Consider the following 24,790-nt stretch of genomic DNA (forward strand, 5'->3'; position numbering starts at 1 on the left):
TGTCACAAAGTAGATACCACGGATTGGATATAAGAAAAAGAAAGTTTCCCACCTTGTGCAGAAGCTGGATGGAGAGTCGTCATGTGACTTCAAAAACGCCATGTCGTTTTCAAGAACAAATCCTATCAAGCCTGACCATCACAGACAAGATCTGATCCACAAATAAATAAATAAATAAATAAATAAAGGAGGACAAATATAAATTATTCATAAATATCCAGCTGGCCACACAACTGATGAGTCCTGACACTTAAAAAAACAACAACTTGAGCTTGTCTTTGACATTGACATTATTGATTAAGAGTCCTATCTAGCTATGCAGGGAATGGAAATTTCCAGAAGGTTATACTAAACCACTGGATGTTCAAGCGTGAAGTAAAATGGCAGTCTAGCAGTGTGGTGGTCCCTGGCAACACTGAACGCAGCCCTAATAATTAGGATAGAAACAAGAGAAATTGCAAACTTGGCTGATCAACTGACAACGTTCTGAAGGGACCATGAATAAGCGCAGCAGAGGTCAGAGCGCAGATTAACTGCTTAAGAAAACAACTTCATCAAGCCTATTCGTCTGTCTTTGCTTGTGACCTAAAAGACAGCGACATGGAAATGCATTTAATTCAGCAGTATTTATAGCATACAAACGTAAAATTGTTGGATTGACTTTTCCGTTAAAGGGACAGTTCAATTTGAAATTAATTTTTGGTTATGTTTTAGCTTGCCTCAAGGGCATCCAAGATGTAGGTGTCTTTGTTTCCGCAGTAGTTTCAATTGTGATATTTTTAGGTCAAACCGTTCTTGTCTGTCAGTCATATAATGCAGGTCTATGGTCACCACCTCAAAGAGCATGCACAGAGAAGTCCAAATTAAACATGATTTAATGACTCGTAAATGTAAGTACACATTGATGGCCTAAGACACGAAACGAGCGGTTTGTGTGAGAAACCGAACAGTATTTATATCGTTTTTACCTCTTGTAACCACAGCCACGTCCAAGTGATCTGAGGGCGCGGGCGCTTCGGTCTGCGCAAGCACTTCGCCGGAAAGCGGCGGAAGTGATCTCTCGCGCGTGTACGTCACTCATTGTTTACACAGAGATTTCAGAAGACTTACCTTTCACTGTGAAGATCTAAACATATTTAGATATACAGGAAATCACAATGGAAGACGATTTCGATATATCAACAGACAACGTAGAATTTTTTTTGTTTTTTTGGAAGAGATCACTTCCGGCGCTTTCCGGAGCTTGCGCAGACCGAAGCGCCCGCGCCCTCAGATCACTTGGACATGGCTGTGGTTACAAGAGGTAAAAACGATATAAATACTGTTCGTTTTCTCACACAAACCGCTCGTTTCGTGTCTTAGGCTATCAATGTGTACTTACATTTACGAGTCATTAAATCATGTTTAATTTGGACTTCTCTGTGCATGCTCTTTGAGGTGGTGGTGACCATAGACCTGCATTATATGACTGACAGACAAGAACGGTTTGACCTAAAAATATCACAATTGAAACTACTGCGGAAACAAAGACACCTACATCTTGGATGCCCTTGAGGTAAGCTAAAACATACCAAAAATTAATTTCAAAGTGAACTATCCCTTTAAATACACCATGTCTGCCGTTCACACAATCAACGGCTTTATGAGCGGCTTTCCGAAACACTGGTCAACTCTGTGATGTCAAGAATCAAAAATGAAGAAAATTGTGCAGCTTTTAAAGGTCACCCACCCACATTTGTTGAATTACGAGTGACAGGCATAAAGGGGTTGTTCACACAGAATGCATTTCTGCTGTTAAACATTTCATTCCAGAAAATTGCCATGACTGTGATTTACCAGTCTTTCTAAAAAGATCCTGTTCACACATGATCTCTAAACATAGGGTGAATTCCAATCAGAAGTTAGCATCCCTATGCCCTACTCACTCAGAAGGGCAGATCCCTTGATGTGGGGACTTGGGAGTAAGCAGGCACAACAAGCTTAGGCCAGTAAGAGTTGTGTGTGTGTAAACCTCACTCCCCTGGCCTCAAGTGGCGCGCTAGCAGCTTTGGTCTAGAGTTATTGTTAGCATGCACGCCTCCAACGCTGTAGACTCCAGTTCAAATTCCACACAGAGCTGGTCGAGTACACTGTAAAAAATTCTTTTCATGATTTGTTATCACAACATTTTTTCTTTTGTCAAGTGGTTCAGATAACTTTATTTTGATTAATCCATTCTCCTTTATTGTATTCTCATTTTTTATTTTTATTTCAATGAAGTTAAAATTAAGGCAACGAGGTTACTTTTTTTTTTTTTTTACAGTGTAGGACCGGATTCACACGGCTGCTCGCATGTCATATTGTAGCCGTTTGGAACGCACTTGGCGAAGGGAGCTATAAAAAAAAAAATTACTTCCTTGATGTAACCATGGCATGCACCCCTCGCTAACAGAGTTGTGAAAGGGCCCTTTATCAAGGGATTCAGTTGTTCACTTTCATTTGGAATGCCCCTACAAATGAGTCACTGAAGTGCCCTTCAAGGTAGCAAAACGCTGTCTGGAATTTGCACGTACATTACTAGGAATTTCCCAAACAGGGATATATGGCTGAAAACCATATTGGAGATGCATTATTAAAATCAAAACTAGAACTTTGCATCTCCTGAAAAATGGTGAGTGGTGCTTACCCTTGCTGTCACAAAGCTTGGGTGTTATGGGTGGTTGCAGGGTGTTGAAACTACAGTTTCACTATGTTGCATTCTGGCCATGTCAAGTCAGGAGAGCCCACCTCTAAGTCTCTAAGATGTTCTGGTCTCTAGATATGACTCTGATCCCTTCTTCAATTAAGGTGTATGGGATTTGTTTTTGTTTCATGAACATAGGTTGACAAACACAAGAAATGTTTTTGTGTAGATTTGTTTAACGCAAATGGTTGTCGCTGGGATTTCCATTTGAAAAAACTTTCTGTTCTCTAAATTTGCAAGTAGCATTGACTAAGCAGACAAATGAGGTGGACACACCATGGTTTCATAATGTACCACAGTCACAAATACCAGATGATTATTATGTAACTAGAACAAGGCCCATTTGACAAAAATAGGACGCAAGTATCAGGCTAATTTACAAAATGCAAATACTTCTTCAGGGCGACTGATGTAATTGCGTCGTTTCTGTGGAACTGACAGCATTGCATTTAGACGAAACTCAGCTATGTTTCCGCTTAGATCTTTTTTCAGTTGTGTAACTATTCTTCAGCTCTGATTCCCACAAAAAAAAAAAACCATATCCTTAACAAGCCAACAGGAAGCAAACTTTCACTTTTGCTATCTGAAAAAAATTCAAAGCAGCTCATCACATGACTGTGCTCACCATAGCAATAATCACTTGGTGCAATGTTCAAGATCTGATTTCCAGATTGATAAGTTTGCTATGATGCACAGTAAACATATTACAGCACATTTAACAACAGAGGACCAATGCACGACATTACAAATGAAAGCAGTTAACTGTAACCTAGCTCACAACCCATATGGTGCTCCAACTGTTTTCATGACAGGCGGTTGGATGAATCTAAAGAGAGTCTGTCACTTCGAGATGAGCCAAGCAGCAGCAGCGCTGAAATCTCCTCAAGGACAGCTGGGTTTAGCTGTAATCTGAACAAGACACGTTCAGCGGGTTTTAAAAACCAGGTCACTCATCGCTATATACACTATGGCTATAGCATTAGCGGCTAAAAAAAACAATGAATGCCAATGCCTACAAGTCATCCTAGTGCCCACTATTCTGTTTTGGGAAGACACGAGCAGCCTGGTTTCATGCTGGTGTGAACGCAAGGGTTTGTCTAGTCTTTCAGACATCCTGTCCATGGCTCATTGGGAGAGATCTGATGCGTTTGGTTTTGCTTGGCCCTGCTGCAAGAGGATATAACAATAATCTAATCAACAGGAGGGACAACAGTCAATGACTTTGCTCTGTATTACTCACGTTTGCCTGGAACATTTATTTGGCTTACAAGGTCACAAGGCAAGCATAGGATAGCTTGAGTTAAAAAAAAAAATCTCTATAACATTTGTATGCCTTTTCCAGTTTTTCATGACTACTGGAAAAGGATTTTTTTTTTAATGTAAAACGTGTTCACACTCACAAGAGCCATTTGTAGATAACTAAATATATGGGATATACAACAAAAAAGGTTTCATCCTTTCTAAACTCGAAATAAAATCCAAATGCTAGATTTTAGCATTAAAAATCACTTGTTTATACAATTCTAATGAAACAAGGCAATCAAAACATTAAAATTTTTTATCTATTATTAAACAGTACAATCCCCCTCAGCTGTTGTTCCAGAAACAGCTCTATAAAGGATTCAGGTTTCACATCCCAATTAAACGAAACTGAAGCTATTTTAGGACGTCGACGACCAAGAGCACTCCCCTATATTTCAAATGATGTTTTAACAGGATATTTATTTGTATGACAGTTACAGGTTGAACCTTCAGCTGTCAACAATCTCACCCAACTGATAGCAGCATCTTCTAGCAAAGACAAAAAAAAGATAAATTTACAATTAAAAATGAAGGGAACCCACTATAAAAACGGATGCAGCTTTGTTTGTGATTAATGCCTTAAAGGACACCAAACACCAACGAATAAACAGAATATATAATTCTCATTAGTAAGAATTTGAAATAAACGTCTTTCTACGCTATCGTGTTAGCCTCATAGCTTAGCACTGTCAACATCATTCCTGCAGCCCCACACGTCAGTTGAGGCACAAAACAGCGTTAAATCCACTATACGGGCATTATATGCACATTGCATTAAGGTAGAAATTAATTAAATATGTAAAGTATGAAATACTAACATCATACTACAACCAAAGAGAGTGAAAATCAATAAGTTGATACAAAATAGGATGAGTCGCTATACGGCGATCCCTGAGCTGGCTAACGCGACGGCTAGCATCCGCTAAAGTCACTCCATCGAAACCATCCGCACTTACCAGGTCAAACCAGACGATAAACGACAGCAAATTGATTAATTTTACTAGTCCCTGGTCCAAAGGAGGCGATATGAATGGTGATAATAAAGGAGACTAGCTACAGTGTTCAGCTGGCATGGCCAGTTTTAATGTGAATAGCTGGATTCGGTGGAATGGAGACAGTGTGAGTTACACCCACAACGAAGCCAAAAACACACTGACCCCGCCTCTCTCTCTCTCTCTCTCTCTCTCTCTCTCTCTCTCTCTCTCTCTCTCTCTCTCTCTCTCTCTCTCTCTCTCTCTCTCTCTCTCTCTCTCTCTCTCTCTCTCTCTCTCTCTCTCTCTCTCTCTCTCTCTCTCTCTCTCTCTCTCTCTCTCTCTCTCTCTCTCTCTCTCTCTCTCTCTCTCTCTCTCTCTCTCTCTCTCTCTCTCTCTCTCTCGGCATCTCCTTAGCATTCTTCTCAACACAGTTTTCCAGAATATTCCATGGAATTATTTTATATTTATTTCAAACTGTGTAGCTTTTATATTAGGCCTACATGTCAGATTGAGCATAGATAGGAATCATACTTTAAAAAGTCGCATATTTAAAACAAGTGGCTTTCAACGCATAAAACGTGACCAGCTTCGACTAGCCTACACTGTAATACAATTATTATGAAATCTTTTTTGTTGTTTTGATGTAAAGCAACACAGATCTGTTTTAGTAGATTCAATGTTTCATAATTTGACTGGAAGTTATTATTTGAATAGACTACATTACATTACTTTAAAAATACAATTCAAAACAGCCTGAAGTTGTCCAGAACAGAATAGTATTTTATATGGAACTGCAGCGCCACCCAGTGTTTGTTGATATTCAGCTAAATGTAAAAAGTGAACAAGGTAACTTACAATATATTGTAGCCTATGCTTATTTGATTTGCTTATTTTAATAATTTAAGCCATCTGGAGACACCCTGATCCCAGCCCCTGGTTGGTGGAGATCTAAAAACTGAGCGGGCAAAATATAGTCTACAAATATACCTTATATTTGTGTGTTTTTACGAGGTGACCTGGAGATATAAGTACAAATAGCATAGCTTGTACTGGTCTGTTTCACACTCTGATCAGTTACTTTTAAAAGTAATGCATTAACAGTATTGTTTTACTCCCTAAAAAGTAATTTATTCAGTTACTTTGTTACTTTTTATGGAAAGTAATGTGCTGTTACTTTTGAGTTGTTTTTTTCTCACCTGGGCTGGGCTTGGTGGTTGGTTGGTTTTTTAATAACAAAAAAGTTTGTCAAACACCAAAAAATCTAACAAATAAGGCTCAGACTGAAGGAAATGCAAAATCATGCCTGCACAGAGGGCACAGCTCAAACAAACCTTTCAGCTGTGCTGATATTCTGGATTGCAGAAGAATATGACGCAGAATAGGAGAAGAAAGTTCACCAATCTTACTTCAGCAATAAAAACAAAACAAAAATGACATACATATGTGCTGGATTATGTTTTGTTTATGTTTTGTTTCATTGTGTTTGTTCCTGTCAAGTTGGCCTAGCTCCCAAGTACGTGTCAGTCTGATTCAGCTCACCTGTTGTTTAAATTATACCGGACTGAGCAGTTCCCTTGTTTAGTCTGGTATACTCCCTGTTCTGTTCAGTTCTTTGCCCTGTCTCGTTGTTGTTAAGTGGTTTTGTTTGCCCTATTTCCCTGTGGATTTAATAAAGACAGTTTCTGTTAAGATATTGGAGTTGGTGTGCCTAACTCACTATCCATTTGAGGATTTCGCCACATATGTGGAGTGAGTAGCCTACTTGTAAATTACTCTGCATTCATCATCGCAGTCCTCAGCATGAGGATCCCCCGTCTCCTCCTCCAGCCACAGAGCCCCGGACTCCACCTTGGTCCTCCGACCCTACGGCTTCGCCTTGGCTCAATGATCCCGCAGCTCCACCGTGGCCCGTCATCCTACCAATTCCTCGGTCGCACTGGCTCCTCTGTGGCCTTCCAGATCCCTGCCTCGATCCCATGAGCCATCAGCTCCACCTTGGCCCTGCTCCAGACCTGCAGTGTCATCCCGGCTCCGTGTCTCTTCAGCTCCGTCTGGGTCTCCACCGCGGTTGGATCCATCGCAGGAAATCAAAGCTCTGGTTTCATCTCCCAAGCCTCAACCATTGGGTTGGGTGCGTACTGACAGGATTATGTTTTGATCATTGTGTTTGTTCCTTTCATTCCAAATTGACCTATGTGGTCTTGAAGTATGTGTCAGTCTCAGGCCTTGTCCACACGGACACGGGTATTTTTATAACCGTGACTTTTTTTACGCGGTTCGGCCGTTCGTCCACACGGAAACGCAGTATCAGGACACTGAAACCGAACATTTTTGAAAACCCCTGCCAGGGTGAGGATTTTCAGAAACGCCGGTTATAGTGTTGTCGTGCAGACAGTAAAACCGGGGCGTTTGCCTTGCGACGTCAGCGTGCGCCTGCGCTGTGCCGTTATCCGCCTACTGGAACCAAGGGGGTAATCCATCAGCCGGAAGTTGAAGCTGCCTCCGGGGGCCGCCATTGTAGCTGGCTATCACCTGCTGTTAGCATCCCATTGACTCCCATTCATTTTGGCGTCACTTTGACAGCGAATAACTTTACATCTGAGGAGTCCAAAGACTCCATTTGTCCATTGTTTATTTCTAAAGAAACACGACAATGTATAAAAGGCTCCATTACTTTGTATCTTCCGTTATGGCCCCGTAGAAGCCATTCTTGTAAAAATAGGCTAACGATTGCGTCATAACCACGGGACGCTCTGTCGCACAGTAGAGAAATTACCGTATAGACAGAAGTAGAAGCTCGTAGGCAATCGTTTACTGTCTATGAGGCAATCGGGTGGACATGGAGGCATAAAGTCAAGGGATAAGCCCATAGATAGAGAGTTCATAAAAGCAACGGGACAAAATATTTCAACAACAGATTTGTTTCAGATTTCAATTCAGATTTGTCCCGGCACAGCTACTAGAAGGTCAGAACGGTTGCTCACGTGACAACTACGTCGTCAAGCTCAGTTTGAGCCTGCGCAGAACGCTTGGCTATCAGGAAGTGAGTGCCCATGTTGGGCTTCAACTCTCTCCGTTGAAATCAACGGGGTCGCTGTGTCCATTTCTTTTACTGTCTATGACCGGAACCTGTAATAACTTTTTGTTAGGCTTCTGATTGGCCAACGTGGCTTTACGGTTAGGGTTATATCGCCGCCTGCTGGTGTGGCATGCTCTTGACAACGCTTGATAGCGTGTTTTTGCGTTTTCATGTGGACGGGATTTTTTTTTAAACGCAGGAAGAACAACTCCGGTTATAAAAATACCCGTGTCCGTGTGGACAAGGCCTCATTCAGTTCACCTCTTGTTGATTGATTAACTCATTAGTTCCCTTGTTTAGTCTGGTATGTATACTCCCTGTTCTGTTCTGTTTTTTGTCCTGTCTCGTCGTTAAGGGGTTGTTTGCCATATTCTCTTGTGGATTTTAATAAAGACAGTTTGTGTTTAGATATGCTCCTTCGTCATGCTTTTGTGCATCCATGATGTTTATCGAAATTCATTTTGTTTATTCATATGGTTAAATTGGATCATTTAAGGACAGCAGCAAAGACATTGCTAAAAAAGTTAGATTAAATACATAAAGTATATTTGTGTTATTTAAAGGGGTCATATAATGGTACATGCACTTTTTCAAGTTGATTGTACTGAAATGTGTGTTGGCAGTGCCTGTACACAACCATCATATAATGATAAAAATCCATCCAGTGTTTTTGTTTTAATCTCCTTATATGTTTTCCCCCATCTCAAATCAAGCCGTTCGACCGTGTGACGTCACACGGTCGGACGCCCCTCCCGCGATTGTTGAATGACAGCAGCGTTTCAACACAGACCCGCCCTCGCTCGTGAGCGAGCTGTCAATCATAGTCTGCGCTGACCGGCGCGGTCATTGTTGATATGCTGGAGCACTGTCTATGAGCAGAATGGCGTCTAAGCGATTGTGGTGTTCTGTTCTTGGGTGTAATAACGAACACAGCAGTCATTTTAATGTTCCTAAATCCGAACCGCTGAAGACGCAGTGGCTGAGTTTGTTTTCGAAGGGAATATTCCCCACGAGCAACGTCAGTGCTCTCATGTTTGCGCGAATCATTTCTCAGCAGACTGCTTTATAAACGAGGGTCAGTATAAAGCTGGTTTTGCTAAGAAGCTGCTCATGAAAAAAGGATCGGTACCAGCTATTCGTGTTCCTGCTGAACCTCTAGAACAACTGAAGTGAGTGTAACGTTTTATTAACCTTTATATTAATATTTATATCTTTGCAAATGGCTAGCTGCACGCTTCACGATGAATACGTCTAAGGTTTACACTCAGGGTACATTACGGCATGTTTTCTATGTATGACGTTCTCAATATAATTCATAATTTATACCACGTTTATACTGAACAATGCGTTATGGTTATTGTGTTAAACGTGTACGCACAGAACAGAGGGGCAGAGTGAGCGAAGCTCATGATCATTTAAAGGCATATGCACTGAAACGGCGTGCTGAAAACAGAGCTGCTTTTGACCAGGTAAAATAACTGTTTTCTTACAATACTAATGAGAATTTTTAATTAAAGTAGGCTATATTACAAACTTTTAATTTAGACCCTAAAGAATCATATTAGCTTGTACAAAAATGGCATTATATGACCCCTTTAACGTTTAGTTATTGCAGGTTTGCATTTCAGTTTTTTGGGTTTTTTTTTGTTCTTTGAGGAACACTGAATCTGTTTTTGTGCAATTGTGAGATGAATAAATGCACACTCACATACATTTAGTCTAGGACTACAATAAGCATCATGTTCACACAGCGCACACAACACCTCTGCACTTAATCCCGATTTCTCTCAACATGGGGACAGATGTCATTAAATAAATAGGAAAACAAAGTTAACTTGTGTTGCTTTTTTACAAAATGGATACTTTGTTGTAAATTTTAAAGTAATATGTTACTTTAGTTACTTTAAAAAGAATCTGATTACGTAAGTACGTACAGTTTCTTATAATGCGTTACCCCAAACATTGACTTTGATATGAAGTGCAGCAGGGAGCAACTGGAAGATTACGTTATCAGATGTTGTGCATAACCAACATCCTTGAACCAGTGAAAAAGAAGGAGTGTAATATATAGTAAATAAGACACACCCTGCGATTTATTTAAATGTTTATTGCTGTGCTTGAAGATTACACTCCTTGGACTTTAGTTGTGTTTGGTGGGTCAGTTCAAACACAAAGACTTAAAACATTTCTATTATTTATTATTTAAATAGTAAAACAACAATTCTGTGATGCAATACATAGGCTTCACTAATAAATTCTGAACAAGCTAGACTATAGGCAAGGTGGTCAATACACAAGAAACTATTCTGTGTGCTTATACATACAATCTGATGTACAAGAAGAGATGAGAAACATTCCATTTACCAAAAAGAAAAACACAGTCATACCAAACAATTTAAAACAATAGGTTACAAATCCTGCACACCTCAAAGAGGAGGCACATATAGTGTGCTTATAGGAGGGCCAAAATTAAATAAAAAGCTTCATTTTAAACACATGAGCTACTGCAGGCCCCAAGGTTCATGTGCTCACCTGTGACAGGACATGTCCACAGAGGAATACAATATGTGTAAATATAAAGTAAAGGTATGATATGATTTGAATTGTTTATATTATTGAACGTAGCATCGTCTCCTTCACTTCACCATGAAGTACCAAATTCCAAAGTAATAAGTCACAAAGAAAATTCCTCCGGCACTTTTGGGCAGATCAATGAGAAACAATTTTTGAAAAATGATTGTAAAAAACATAAAACAAAAAAAACCCACTTTGCCTCCTTTTACTGGTTAAATGTTGGCATAGAACACAGTAAAGTCTTTGAAGATATTATTTACACATCCTCTATATTTCTGTTCTTTTTATAGTACTGTGAAACTCTAAGATCTACTTTGACACTTGTGGATAGTATATCACAGTGGATTCAAACCAGACAGTATCCAAATATAGTGTCAGGACCCCTTTATATGCCACAACACAATAAATCAGACCAAAAACTGATGCTTCAGAAAACATTACACATTGCAAAATGTAATGATCACTTCTTACAGATGACGCTGATTCACAGAAACGTTTCTCTGCCATAACTGCACATTTGGCTCAATTACATTGTATAAGAAACATTTTTGTATGACTATAAATTATTCCACATTAATATAACTTAATCAAATGGACTGATGTGCTTTTATTATAAGCTTGTCTGGGTATATGCTTTGTCATGCTTTTAAAAAATTGGTCCTCTGGTCATCCACAGTTCACTGGTAGTGCTGTGTATCCCACAACGTTTTCAGCCTCGTGAATAATGTAGAGCGATTAGGCCTCGTACACCCTACAAAGGGACGAGAAACAAACATTTGTGGGGGGTTATATTGGCCTTTTTAAAGATGCATACATTATTTTTTGTCTGTTGTGCTGCCAAATATGGCAGTAGTATCGGTATTATAGTGACACCTACTGGTGTGGAGTCTTCATCTCATGTGAGTGTACATGGTTTTAAAGTCAGCATGAAACAGAAACAGTCTTTTCTTCCTTATTAGGGGCTTTCACACCGGGTAGTTATAGGAGCTCAGTTATAGGAACAGGCCACCAGGGCGGTCCCCCAATAACAAATTTTCCCACAAGGGCCATTTTCCTGGTTGAATTCACATTGCCGGTAGGAACTCTGAAGTGACGTAAGCCGGCCGACAGCGATGTCAACAACTGGAGGATTGAGGACACATTTATCGGATCTGTTTTTTTTTTTTTGTGGGTCATGACTCATGGGTTTATGCGAAAGTTATGAAATTGAAAGAACAAAAAGTAAGGCTAAGAGACGAAATGATGACAACTTGCAGTGCTACGTACATATCATAGAGGCTGAGAAAAGAACACAAAGGCGACAGGAAAATGCCGTTAACATTAGCTTTCTGTATGTTTGTTTGTGTCTTATTGCTGTTTTTCATATTCATGGAGTTAGTTCGTGGAGTAAGTATATGTTAACTGTGAGATTACACGGCATTTTAAAATGGCAGGTGCTGGTGTTTCGTATGGCATGCGTTCAGCCAATCAAAGTACACTTACGTCACTGGTAGTTCCTATTGTGCTGGGTTAGACCCTACTCTGAAGTAAAAGCTAATTTAGTCCCTCCAGATGGCATTCCTATGACTAAAATCGTTCCCAGTTCCTGCGGTGTGAACACACCAAATAGCGGCTACTTCCGCCAATGTTCCGCTGGTGTGAAAGCCCCCATTATGATGTATATCTGAGTGAAAATTTATCCTAAACACTATAAACACTGTATTATTTATAATAAACACTGCAGCATAAAAAAAACAATAATTGTCAGTTATGATTTCATGTTGATTGTAAACATATTTTTCAAGAGTATTTAATTTCCTACTTGATAAAAAGTTTGTCTATAATCCTTAATCAAACTATAATAACTTCTTCTGAAAGAGCTTTCCTTTTCAACTGACGGTGCACATTGCTCTTATTGTTTCAGCCCACAACCATCCTTCTCACTGTTTAATATTTAACTTTGGAACTTTGGAGTAATTTGGATTTTAAACTGTTTTTGACTTCGCTGTGCTGGAGGCCATCGTGTATATCAATGTGGAAGCGATGTTTCAGATCTCACGACATCGTCCTGCTGCTGAACGCTACCTGTGTTTGTCCTTCCAGATTTTGAACCACTTGACAAGGTTCTTAGTGCTCTGGAGTCTGGGGTGCAGACAATACTCCTGACCTTTGAAACGGGACACATTCTCCATGGTGACACTATAAACACATGGGGAAAATTATGGATGAGTGGATGGGAGTGGGAAAACATTAGTCAAACCACAACACATTATGCATAGATTTTCATCCATCATCATTTTTGTTAATACATGTATGTAACACTGTACGAATTAGAGATTTGAGAAAAATCATCACTCAAATTATTAGTAGATGGCAGAAAATAGACATCCAAACAAAACGTTCTGAGGTGAATCATCATGACCACAGAATGCGCTGCTGAACACGTGACCAGTAAACAAATAAAAAAAACAAAGCAGAATTCAATTCAATTTTTCCTATTAAGATGTTTACCACATTGCTGGAGTCGCTGAATCACACTGACCAAGAGTCCCTAGTCTTTTTCCTCGATTTTCTTTTTACTTTATTATTCACCTGTGCAGCCAAAAGAACATGTTTGTTGTCTCTAAACTCACAGGAGCTCTTGTGAGACTGGAGAAGCTTCTAGAATGTTAAACTCACACTCAGAATCCAGTGCCATTTACTGGAGAGAAGGGACATTCTCAGCACAATCCACTGGGTTTGTTTTTCTCTGAGGTCAGAGCTCACGAATGCAAATCCAGACAAATGAGCTAAATGGCCACGGATTGTTAGCAAAAACATTGAGGTTAAAATAAATTTGAGTGAGCCAATCTAATAAATGCAGAATTGTTTCTTTTTTGTAAAAGGATAACAAAAAAAGTTTAATATGTAAAGTATATTTCTGCACTAACTATTAATTACATACAGTATAATTACCAACTTAAATACTATATAGATATTACATAATCTTCAAATGATTACAACAGTACAGCACTTGAATCAAGAGTGTGTGCACTTCAAGGAATAAAGCAAAGAATAATTTTCACATTCGACCACTTTGATTTGAAATGAACAGTTTAGAGCAACATTTCTGGATCTGAACTGCTCTCTCTCTCTCTCTCTCTCTCTATCTCTCTCTCTCTCTCTCTCTCTCTCTCTCTCTCTCTCTCATCCATGTTACAAGATTTTATTGGAAGACATGCTTTTGAATAAATATCTAATTTTACAAATAAGAACGTTGTAATATTCCCACAACCTTACTACACTGTAAAATATATATATATATATTTTCATGATTTATCACAAACTTATCTTTTGTCAAATCAACTTAGATAATTAATGTGGTTCAGATAACATAATTATTTTAGCTTCTATTTATTAAACCAATCTCCTTTGTTGTATTAACTTAAATTTTTAATTTCAATGAACTCAATTTGAAGGTAACCAGGTAATTTACTTTTAAGTTAAACCAATAATCATTTTTACAGTGTAGAAATTTCCAGCTCTGTAAATGCACTGCAAAACCTAATATGACCAGCAGATGGAACAGTAATGTATAGTAATGTTGACAATAAAAAAGACAAGCTTATCACAAACACAAGTTTGCTTTACATCAGAGAAATCACGCTTGGATCTTATAGGCTTCATGAACAGAATACATTGTCATAACATAACCACGCGGAGTAATTTTGAGTCCATTTTGACTAAGCTCTCTACTACTCTCTTCTAAGCTCTCTACGCTGCAAGTGCGCCACTAAATAGTCATACGCATCCTCCTGGAAAATCCAACTAAAACAGCTTCTGTTGGCAGCTAATTGTGTTGGATATATGGCTTTTCTGAGATGGTGATTTATGCTCATCATTAGCTAGTCTAAATTGTTTTGGTGGCCGATCAGCTGCATTACCAGAGAGCTACAGCCTGGTTTGAGCTGGTTGAACTGGTCGGGACTGGATTGAGCTGGATGACCATGCTTGACCTTTCTAGCAGGTTCTGAAGCAGATGGCACTTTATTTTTTTATTTTTATTTTTTACAGCGATGACAATTGCTTAACGTCTACACACATGCTTGAAAATGGCTCTCCTCTACATTATTAATTTCTTTGCAAAATCTTATTAATAGACCAGTCCATTAAAGCCCATTAGAAATATTATCCAGTTATCCCACTTCCCGCAGTTTCTTATCCAGTTATCCCGCCTATTTCAATTGGAAGTCATAAATATAGTAATACAATACACAAAACACACGTTACAGACCCAAAACAAGGAAATTAAAGATAGATATTTTTTTCCAACTCACAATATCATCTTTTCTTGGCAGTACGGATGTTTAGGCTTGATCTCCAGCTTTTGTACATCTTTGTACCGGATCTTCGGGCCTTTTCTTGTGCATCTGCATTTGTATGCTAAGAAATTAATAAAAAGGCAAGGTTGAGTCTCGAGAAAAAAAAACGAGTCTCAAAAAACAACAACAACAACTGTCAAGAGATTTCTGATTCATTTTGCACCCCAAAAATTATATTTGAAAAGAAAAGAGAATAGAAAGAACAGTATAATTACATAAAGAAAGTAGAGTGTGTGCCCACAGAAAAAATAAGCCAAATTGAATGCGTCATACTTATACATGTGCTTCTTTTAAAAAAAAATTATTACAAAAGAAATACTGAAAAAATATATTTGCATTAAAAAAAAAATTTATTATTACTAATATTTATGTGATGTATTTAAAATGTAAAGTAAGTAGGCTACTACAACTGTAAATATGCATGGTACTTTTGTTTCCTGATTTTTAGGCATATGACTTTCATATTAATGAGAATGTATTTTTTTATTTGCATTAAAGTAATGAGAAATTGTGAGGATTCTGCTTAATTCTGAAAGGCATTGTTCTTGTTTAGATTGTGTTGTGAAACGTGTGGACATTTCTTCCTGAGATGCTTTCTGACAGGTTCCAGTATTCTCTAACTTTTAAAACACTTGCAAAACTGAACTGACAAACGAGGTTGGGCAAAATCAACAAACAGCACATCACTGGCGTGGTGATTCATTAAAGTGCCATTTGCTGTTCACTCTCTTTCAACACTCTGTCTGAGAGGCAGGTGAGCTGCTGAAAGACGTGTGACCCACATCTAATCCCTCATCAATCTTCTCTGCTCCATTCAGCATCATCTCAGGACAGAAGCCAACAAGACTCATCCAGCAGCAACACAAAGAGCCACTATTTACTATCACTGGCCAAGTTTTGCAGAATTAACTAGACTGTCTCAGAGAAGAAGAGATGTTTGATAGTTGCACTAAGGCGGTGTTATTCTGCGGGAAAAGTTGTAAACATTTGATAAAAAAAGAGTGTGTTATAGGCTACTCTTAATGTTTGTAGGCTACTCTTAACTTCGGATAAAAGCTAAAACATTGAATTCTGTATTGAGAGGCTAGCCTACACATATTCGCAAACTCAATGAATAAACATAACTTAGAAAAAAAAAAAAAACACATCACACACACTCACCCTCTGTATTGAGTGAATAAACGGCGATCACCAGCAAAAGTAAAGCGGCCGTAGAGCGATTCATCCCAAATAGTTGGTTGAGAACCTCCAGCAGCAGCCTCCGGTCTGTTTGTACCACTCAAATCCAATGATCGAGATCCTCAAACAGTGTGAGTTTGATGATAAACCCGGTCTCTGTCTCTTTGATGTCAGTAGCAGGTTGAAAGTGCTCCGCGAGACGTCAGGCACAGCGTTGCACGCGCTCTTCTCAAACTGATGAGACGCTCTCGAGCGCGCTGAGCTTCTATAAACACACGCTCGAGCGCCTCATTGATATGCAGAGCCCGCCGACGAATTAACTGTGGCTGTGTCTCCAATCCAAGCGAGTTGCCTTCCTAGACAGCATTTTTGGGCCGTGTGGACGCAGTCGAGGCTGTCTAGGTAGGCAGCTCTCTAGGTTTTTAGACACGGTCCACATATCCCCAGTGAAAAATAGATACAATTGAGTTATAAAGTTTATTAGAGTCTGTATGTTGTCAGGGGAGATAATTGCATTGGCTTTCATGCCTTCACTCACTTAATTTGCCCTCATTGATTCTTGCTCATGAATTAAGGCTCAGTTTAGCACTCTTTCTCTCTGTAAGAGTCTTTAGTAGAAGAGTTCTGTCTTTAGAGAATCTTTATACTGAATAATACTGTTTTTTAATGTTTTTTTTTAAGTCTTACAGAATTCTTAAATGTTAAAATAGCTTCCATCAGATATTATTGACGATGATAATAGTTTTATCTAATATAGGCCTACATAATTCTTTGATTGATTCACCAAGCTGTACAAAGAAGGTTGCAATCAGTGCTTTTTTTCTGCTTGATACTGGGGTTTGTGTAAAACCTCTTACACACTGTTAAAAAAAAATTATATGATCAATAAGTTATGACAACAACTTTTTACATTGCTTTAACTCATTCTCATCTTTTTTATATATAAGATTCAGTTTAATGTAATTTAAGTTGAAATGACTTAAACATCCAACTTGATTGTACTTAAAAATTTCAGGTAGTACACAATTGCATAATGGTGACAATTGCTTGGAGTTGTCCACACTTATGTCATCACTGGCATTTTCTTTTAAAACTGAATTACAATGGAAGAAACAAAACAACAATTGCTATGACATCTATTTATTGACAGCATCTAGTTCATGTCAAAGGGAGTTTATATATATGTATATAATTTCATATAATATATATATATAATTTCATACATGATTATGATTTCATACACATTAACAAAACGTAGGACTTCTGAAAGGTTTAAAAGACATAGTCAGCAAACATTTTTTTGAAGATGCAAATTGTTTATTTGCACATTGCACAATATGCAAAGGGTGTTTCTATGTATGTCAGACAGGTTCATTCAATAAGCAACCCTGTGTAAGCTATGATTAGCTAGTTGCTGACCTATTTTATTTACTTCCATTATAGTTTACATTAAATTATTTTCGAATAATATTTGTATGTCACTGAGTAAAACTATAGATATTGTTGTCAGCACTGGCCCCATACAGTGTTTGGCTTTGTAAATGATACCCCTGAGAAGACTGTTTCTGGTTCCCCCCTCATGCATGGATGATTGGAGGGTATAAAGCAAACCATCTGAATACCTGTGTCTGCGGAGAAGAGCCTCATCCCAGCTGTCATCAGCCGTACCTCACTCCATTTCATGTCCCTCTGTGGTCGATCCAAAGGTCCAGGAGAACTGAAAAGCATGAAAATAATGTGAAGCTGCCCTTCATTCTGTCTGACTGGATGTAATAGAGACTTAATGGTAATAGACAATATCGATGCCCCTCTTTAACCCAAATCAACTAAAATTGTCATGTGCATTTATGTTGTCAGTCATACCAAAAACAGACAGCTATATCTATTTTTTTATAGTTAATGTCATAATACTGAGATTGTCCGCTCAGGGCGAAAAGGAAAAAAGCATAACTGAATATAAAGTTATTGCAAAGAAATTCACTGAACAGCCTTGTGCTAACAAATGTTGCTGGATCTCTTTACAATATGATAAAATGTGTCCACTATATACACAAATTGTCACAATACCTTTTTTTTCAATTTGAACTGTATTGTTATATCATTAAAAACTTAAAATATTTCGAAATATTTCGCTTTTAAAGTGTGTTATATTTTGTTAAAATACAAGCCGCTTGATATTTTAGCAATGACGTAGTTTTAAGAGCAGCATAAGAGTCCAAAAAAAGCTGAACTTAACAGACGCAGATTTAAGCAATCACCAATCGCCAATGAAACATTTTAACTGGTGAATGCCTCTATATACAGTAGACTAAGCAATAAGAAGGTTACCTAAATAAGGAGGTAACATGCACAGAAGGGTCTGTGTGGTAAATCAGTGGGTGATCTAAAATAAACATATACCCAGTTCTAAAGGCAGCTTTAATGAATCAAATCTGCTGCTTTTACTCTGTCCCAGCCATATGCTAGAAACAATGCGAAACACTCCCCACTGATCACCTTCCTCCATGATTATAAAAGGACCTGACTGACCCTCCACAAAATGAACCTCATTCCAGCCAAGCATATTGGAGCAATTACTCTTGATATGTTTATAAGATCCTTCTAGACCAAAAGGACATTTTTGGCATACAGTCCATCCTCCTTCTCTTTGAAAAATGTTTGTTTGCAACAGCGATAGAGAGAGGATTCATGAGGGTCACTGAGATTTACCACAGCTGATATACCTTAGTCGTTGTATAATTATTTGGGAAAGGGAAATGCATAAATCAGTGGTCTGTTCTGAAAGGGTTGCGGACAGTAGGGGCAAAATTATTCTAAATACAAATAAAATAACTAAACATGTCATTCAGCTAAATGAACAGGCTTAACAACTCTTAATCTCTTCCCATATCATTCACTGGCATTAAAGACTGCATTAGCGTCCAAACAATCTCTATAGTTTTTTGGCTCATATTCATCTTCCTCACTTGATAGAATCAAACTAAATTAGGCAGAATGGACATGTTGCGCAATATGCCCTCATTCTCAAAAACAGTTTACAAAAGGTAATAGAATATCCGCACTAAATACAATTCACATAAAAACAAGGATAAACATGCTGTGTGCAGTGAATTATTGGCTGTTGGGAGCAGTGAGAGAACCCAAATTCAAGAGACATTTAGAAACCTATTAAAAAAAATGTTTTAAAGTGCATTTATGCTTACTTTTTATGCTTACAATTTTAGTATTGCGATCAAGTGATGGTCCACTTGATGTGCAATTTAGGTTTTGAAGCAAAACAAGATTAGAATGAGTTATGTTTTAACAAGATAAGGGCCAAGTTTGATTGAATGCAATAGCGTGACTATGAAAGTATTTAGTTTTTCCCCACTCAGGCCCGTTTTACTTTATTGTTGCTCTTTCATTAACTAATTAATTCAGATAAAACCTTCATGTCTTTGTTGCATGATGATATAGTCCGTGGGATATAATATCATGTTGAGTAATATTTTTTTGTTATATGCACTGCATATCAGCACCAAATCTCTGCTGTTAAAAGGGAAGCACCGTGACATGACAAAGCATATCACGTCAACAAGCATCAAAACGACTCCTTTTTTCTTGATCAGGCATGTCTGTGAAAACTGAAGGGTGGTGTTTGTAATTACACGTAATGATTTTAAGGCAGGTTAGCCGATGGCCAGCGGGCTCTCAGATTCTTCATGTTTACGTGCTCCGTGAGAGAACATGCTGGATAATCGCTGTGTAGAATTCCATAGCCTAAATGTCCTGGAGGAATCATAGGAATGCCTGCGTTAAATAACATGCAAAGGGAAGCCTATACTGCAGACTGAGAATACCTAAACAGGAGACACAGAAGATGCATTTGACTTGCAGTGTCACAAATAGTTTGACTTCATAACAGTTTATTTTAGAGAGAACAACTTACACTTTGGTTGTAGAATAATTGTCCCCACATTGACATATAAACAGAAGCATTAGAACATACCAGAATCCTTCAGAGTTGATCTGTTCAGCATTAAACAAGCAGAGCTGTTGGACGCATACAGACAAGTTTCTGTACACCTCCGTCCATCTCTGTATTTTTTCTTCAAGAGCCTGGTTTCAGTGAGTAAATAAATGTGATGAGAACACTAATTTATATAATCTGATAATGTTACACTGTCTTTGGAGCTTGCTGATCTTCACCACATATCTGTGGCGGATTGGACATTTTCAAAGGTTGCTGTGCTTATATACGTTTCCTCATCACCGAACAAATTTAAAAAAGGATCTTTATTACCATCAGATACAGGGTTAACAGTGTTTGAGATCCATTTAATAGCATTTGTTGTTCATAAATCCAACCTAACCTGTTAGGTTACATGACAATAACAACACACACGCAATACATTACAGGTCAGTCCAGTTCCATTTTAATAATGTGATATTTAGCATTTTTTGCGCACACTAGTCAAATCATATTAATCATATTAATTTAAATCATATTTTTTATTTTAAGGCACATTTGACGTGCTGCACAATGGAATAAATCAAACTCATACAATAAGATAAAGTGCTACAAATATACTTTCGAACAATTCAACACAACAAAACAATTCACACTCAAAAGGCTAGGACATCAAACAGGATTTTAATATGTAATAGTACTGGAGTATCAAATGCAGAGGTATATCTATTGCCTCCTGGAAGAAACAGAGAAATCATGATCACCTTTAAACTTTAATCAGGACCGCTTTGAAGATTTATGACAGCCAGAGGTATATTGATCGAAAAAGTTGGAAATAAAAAGTGGCACCAAACCTTAGAGATTCAACGACACAAATAAACAAATTCTATAATGAACTTGTATTAGTAAAGATAGGTCAGTTTTATAAAAAGATTTTTCGTGTTATTGGTGCCAGACAGGATCCTGGCAATTTGGGCAGGTGAAATTGAGATGAATGACAGATTCTCATTTACTGTACAGCAATAATTAAATAAATTAATTTAGCTGAAGCCCTGAGGTAGAAAAGCTACATTTCACAACATAATGTTTTTGTTATACTTTAAGTTATATTGTAATAGGAATACTATTAGTTACACTGCTAAAATGTTGCCTAAATAGCTCATTAATTAACTAAATTAATTAATACATTTATATAAATATAAAAATAAATAAAAGTGCCCAATACAGAACCCTGGGGAACCCCGAAAGTGATAGAGACCAAAGTAGAAGAAAATGTTCGATCTTTAAGTAGAAAGAAAACAACTTTTGAGCAGTGCTTGCTTGAGATTAATTTCACTGAAAAGTGAAATTAAAATTGAGAAATTTTACAACAAAACCTTCCCTTATATAAGTTACATAAAAAAAAATAAGTACAATGTACTTATTGTGTTCATATTGTGTTCAAAACACCTTTTCTGCTATTGAGGTGAGATACGGGTAAAGCTTGGGTCAGGTTTGGTATGCGTAGATTTAAGGGTGGGTTGAAGTGTAAGGGAAGTGTCAACAGTGTAATTATAGATGTAATTACAGAAAGTAATTACAGCTGTAATTACATGCAGGTATTTAAAAAAATATATAAGTACAATGTAAAAACATGTATGTATATATAAGTGCATTGTGTCAAATTATTAATTTCACTGCTAGACAGTACATTATGGACACTTAATATAAAGTCGGACCAAAAAGTTTATTCAAGTGTGCAATTAGTATACTTCTTTTAAACTAAAAGATAAGAAAGTATATATTCAGTCTACTTTTTATATACTTTTCAGAAATATACTTTATGTAGTAGGCTACTTCTCAGAAATATACTTTATGTAATACTTCTCAGAAATATACTTTATGTTGTACTTCTCAGAAATATACTTAAAATTGCACTATTATACTTATACTGGTATATACACTTATACTGACAGAAAAGTCTATATTTGTCCTATACTTGTATTCAATCTTTATATCGAGATATAGGCTACTTAAAAGTATAATTAAGGCTATTATACTTGGCTTGTAGTTGTGTTTACTCTTTTGTAAAAGTATTAAATACTTTTTTCATATAGTTTTAGATACTGTCTTATAAACCTGCATTGTTTGAAAATGTTGATTTAAAAGAAAATGTATAACTGAGTATCTGAATTTTTGTGTAGGCTAGTCTTCTGACATGAGTATGAATTTATTTCAAACCTACTTTACTATCCACGTTTGCACTGTTATACGGTGGGGGGCGCTATAACGCATCTTCTGGAAAAGTACAGAATCTCTGGATCAAAACATAGGTGAAGAAGAAGCAGAAACAAGTCGTTCATTAAAGTTATGTTAAATAAAGGAGTTAGTGATAATTTATCAGTGTTTACAGGAGAATTGTTGGCATTCTTTTAGCCCTTGAGTGGGTAGAAAATAATAAGCCAAGCAAAGTGTTAATAGGGTCAGATTCAAGTGCGCTAACCTGTTTCAAAAACATGCAGTCAGAAGCAAGACAGGACATTATGTTTGAAATAGCCCAAACTGTTTACAGAATCAATAAAGTAGGAGTAATAGTGAAATTTATCTGGATTACTGGCCATTTAGGAGTAGTCGGAAATTAATTGACAGACAAATATGGAAAAAGTACAAAAACAAAACAAAAAACAGAGGTAAATACGGCAGTAAATTATAGTAGCCTAAGGCGGAAGTTAAAAGCATAATCAAAGCAGAAATTAAAAAGAAGAGGCAGGAGGAGTGGAATATGGAAACAAGAATGTTCTAGAAGTCAGGAAGAATGAGAAAATAATAGAAATAATAAAGAAGAGGACATTATTTCGAGAATGAGATTTGGGCATACTGGATTAAATAGTACGCTTAACATGAAACATGAAACTGGTGCTGCGTTCCAGTCCACTTTTAGACACGCACTTGCGAACTTCCCTATAAGCACTTCCCCTCGGGGGAATGTCCATAACGCACATTTTAAAACCTTTTTTATATATAAAAATAAAATGTATATTAATTTGCAACAGTTGTGTTAACAGCAATAATAAGACATTCCTGTCTCAAGAAAAGCTGATGGACACCGTGCTGCGTTGTCATGGGAACATCCCGTAGTACCCCAGAGTGCAGTCTGGGCGATGGGGCGGGGCGACACTTTTAGGCGGGGCGACAAGTGTCGCTCCGCCCACCCCCCAGTTTAATTGGGTTATAATACCGCAATCTTATTGGTGTAGACGATTCAGGTCTGAGCATGCGCATTCTTTTATGTATGATTTTGTGAATGATTTGGCCGTATTAGAGAAATATTAAATGCTAGCTTTAATCGTACCTTATTCTCGGTTTACCATGGTATTTTTTTTTTTGTTATGATCTATTGGCTAATACTTTATTATACTTAAGGCACAGAATAGATGAAGTTATTGTTTAAAAACGAACGCTTGGTGACGGCACCTGTACTTCAGGGAGATGACTTTAGCGCGTCATTCACTTCTTCATATTTCTATGAAGAAATATGGATCAGCACAAACTCTGGATTTTACGCAAATTATGATAATTCACTGTAAGAATGTAAGCAGCTGATTTTAAATTCTAAAGCACAACCATTTTTTGGTTTTAACGACATTTGTTGTCCAATGCTTGCATTACTATTTGGTACAAAGTGCAAATAAAATGTTTAATGCCAAATATGTTTCCTGGTTGTTTACCTGTTCATAAAATATGAGGGCCTATTGGTTCTGTAAAGCCTTATAGTTTTTTAAAGATTCATGTTTTCTAATAGTGTCACCGGTTAACATGTAGGCCTACGACTGTCTATCTGTGGCTGACATCAGATATATTAAAAATCCAATTCTTTATTCATCCACCATTGCATTGCGTGTTCATGTTTTAATCATCGTATAGTATGGCTACGGGATACAAATGGTTTCAAATATTAACACTCACATAGCTGCATAACCATAAAAAACCCCATTGCTGTAAATCTGTCATCTGTGCAATTATAATATAATAAAATAAATAAAATACCCAGCAGAGAAGTGATATGAACATGTAGGCTACTAGGCCACGCTCTTGAGCGCATAGCCTACATTATAATATTTGCTATAGATCGGCATAATAACATCTGTTTTAGTAAAAAAACATTGCAGTGCTGCACGGGTTTTATTTCCATTGTACGCACAAAACCCAAATTGTTCAGTGCTATTTGGTAGCCCATTATTGTCTTATTTGTCACCGGGGTTTTGCTTTAAAATAAAATAAATGTATCCAATGTTTTACTGAAATACAGGGAATTGTCATCATTTGTGTAATCACGAGTTTGTGTTTATTCACTGATCCTAATGGAAAAACAAAGCAAACGAATGATGTAAAATTACGGAGCCCTGCATGACATGCGGAAAATTATTGTCTAAATAGAAATTATCTCTCCTTTGATATGCCAGTAATTTAATGCAGTCATGCTCATTGCCCACCAAAAGTGGCACTGATTTATCTGGAGGGTAAATTAATATAGTATAGGCTAAATCTCAACCAGTGTATCATTTGTCAGCAACATATTTTGTGATATCGCCAAGCCATAAAACTGCTCAATATTAAAGCTTACAATATATGACTTTTTGTAAAGCTGCTTTGAAGCAATGTGAATTGAGCGCTATACGAATACATTTTGAC

At 37.5% G+C, this 24,790-nt stretch overlaps 2 protein-coding genes across 6 annotated transcripts in view; both read right to left on the reverse strand.

Annotated features, from left to right (window-relative positions):
* The window catches only part of fam13b (family with sequence similarity 13 member B), a 55,937-nt gene extending 50,773 nt beyond the window's left edge, over positions 1-5,164 (reverse strand). For 2 of the 5 annotated variants that reach the window (XM_056250315.1, XM_056250316.1), the window contains exon 1: positions 4,981-5,163. The gene's annotated coding sequence lies outside the window, so the exon portion shown is untranslated. Of the gene's footprint in view, positions 1-52; positions 152-4,980 lie in introns of all 5 variants that reach the window. The other 3 variants (XM_056250314.1, XM_056250313.1, XM_056250317.1) reach the window with 3 other exon arrangements.
* A 5,678-nt stretch (positions 5,165-10,842) lies between these two features.
* cxcl14 (chemokine (C-X-C motif) ligand 14) lies at positions 10,843-16,428 on the reverse strand. Its single transcript, XM_056250332.1, has 4 exons — positions 16,153-16,428; positions 14,947-15,052; positions 12,716-12,829; positions 10,843-11,402 (listed from the first exon to the last, which is right to left on the reverse strand). The coding sequence occupies exons 1-4, from the start codon at positions 16,214-16,216 to the stop codon at positions 11,387-11,389; spliced, it is 300 nt and encodes a 99-aa protein (XP_056106307.1). The 5' UTR covers positions 16,217-16,428; the 3' UTR covers positions 10,843-11,386.
* Positions 16,429-24,790: the final 8,362 nt, after the last annotated feature.

Source organism: Rhinichthys klamathensis, unplaced genomic scaffold (genome assembly GCF_029890125.1).
Source record: "Rhinichthys klamathensis goyatoka isolate OS25496 unplaced genomic scaffold, OSU_Roscu_1.1 h1tg000068l_1, whole genome shotgun sequence".
NCBI lineage: Eukaryota > Metazoa > Chordata > Actinopteri > Cypriniformes > Leuciscidae > Rhinichthys > Rhinichthys klamathensis.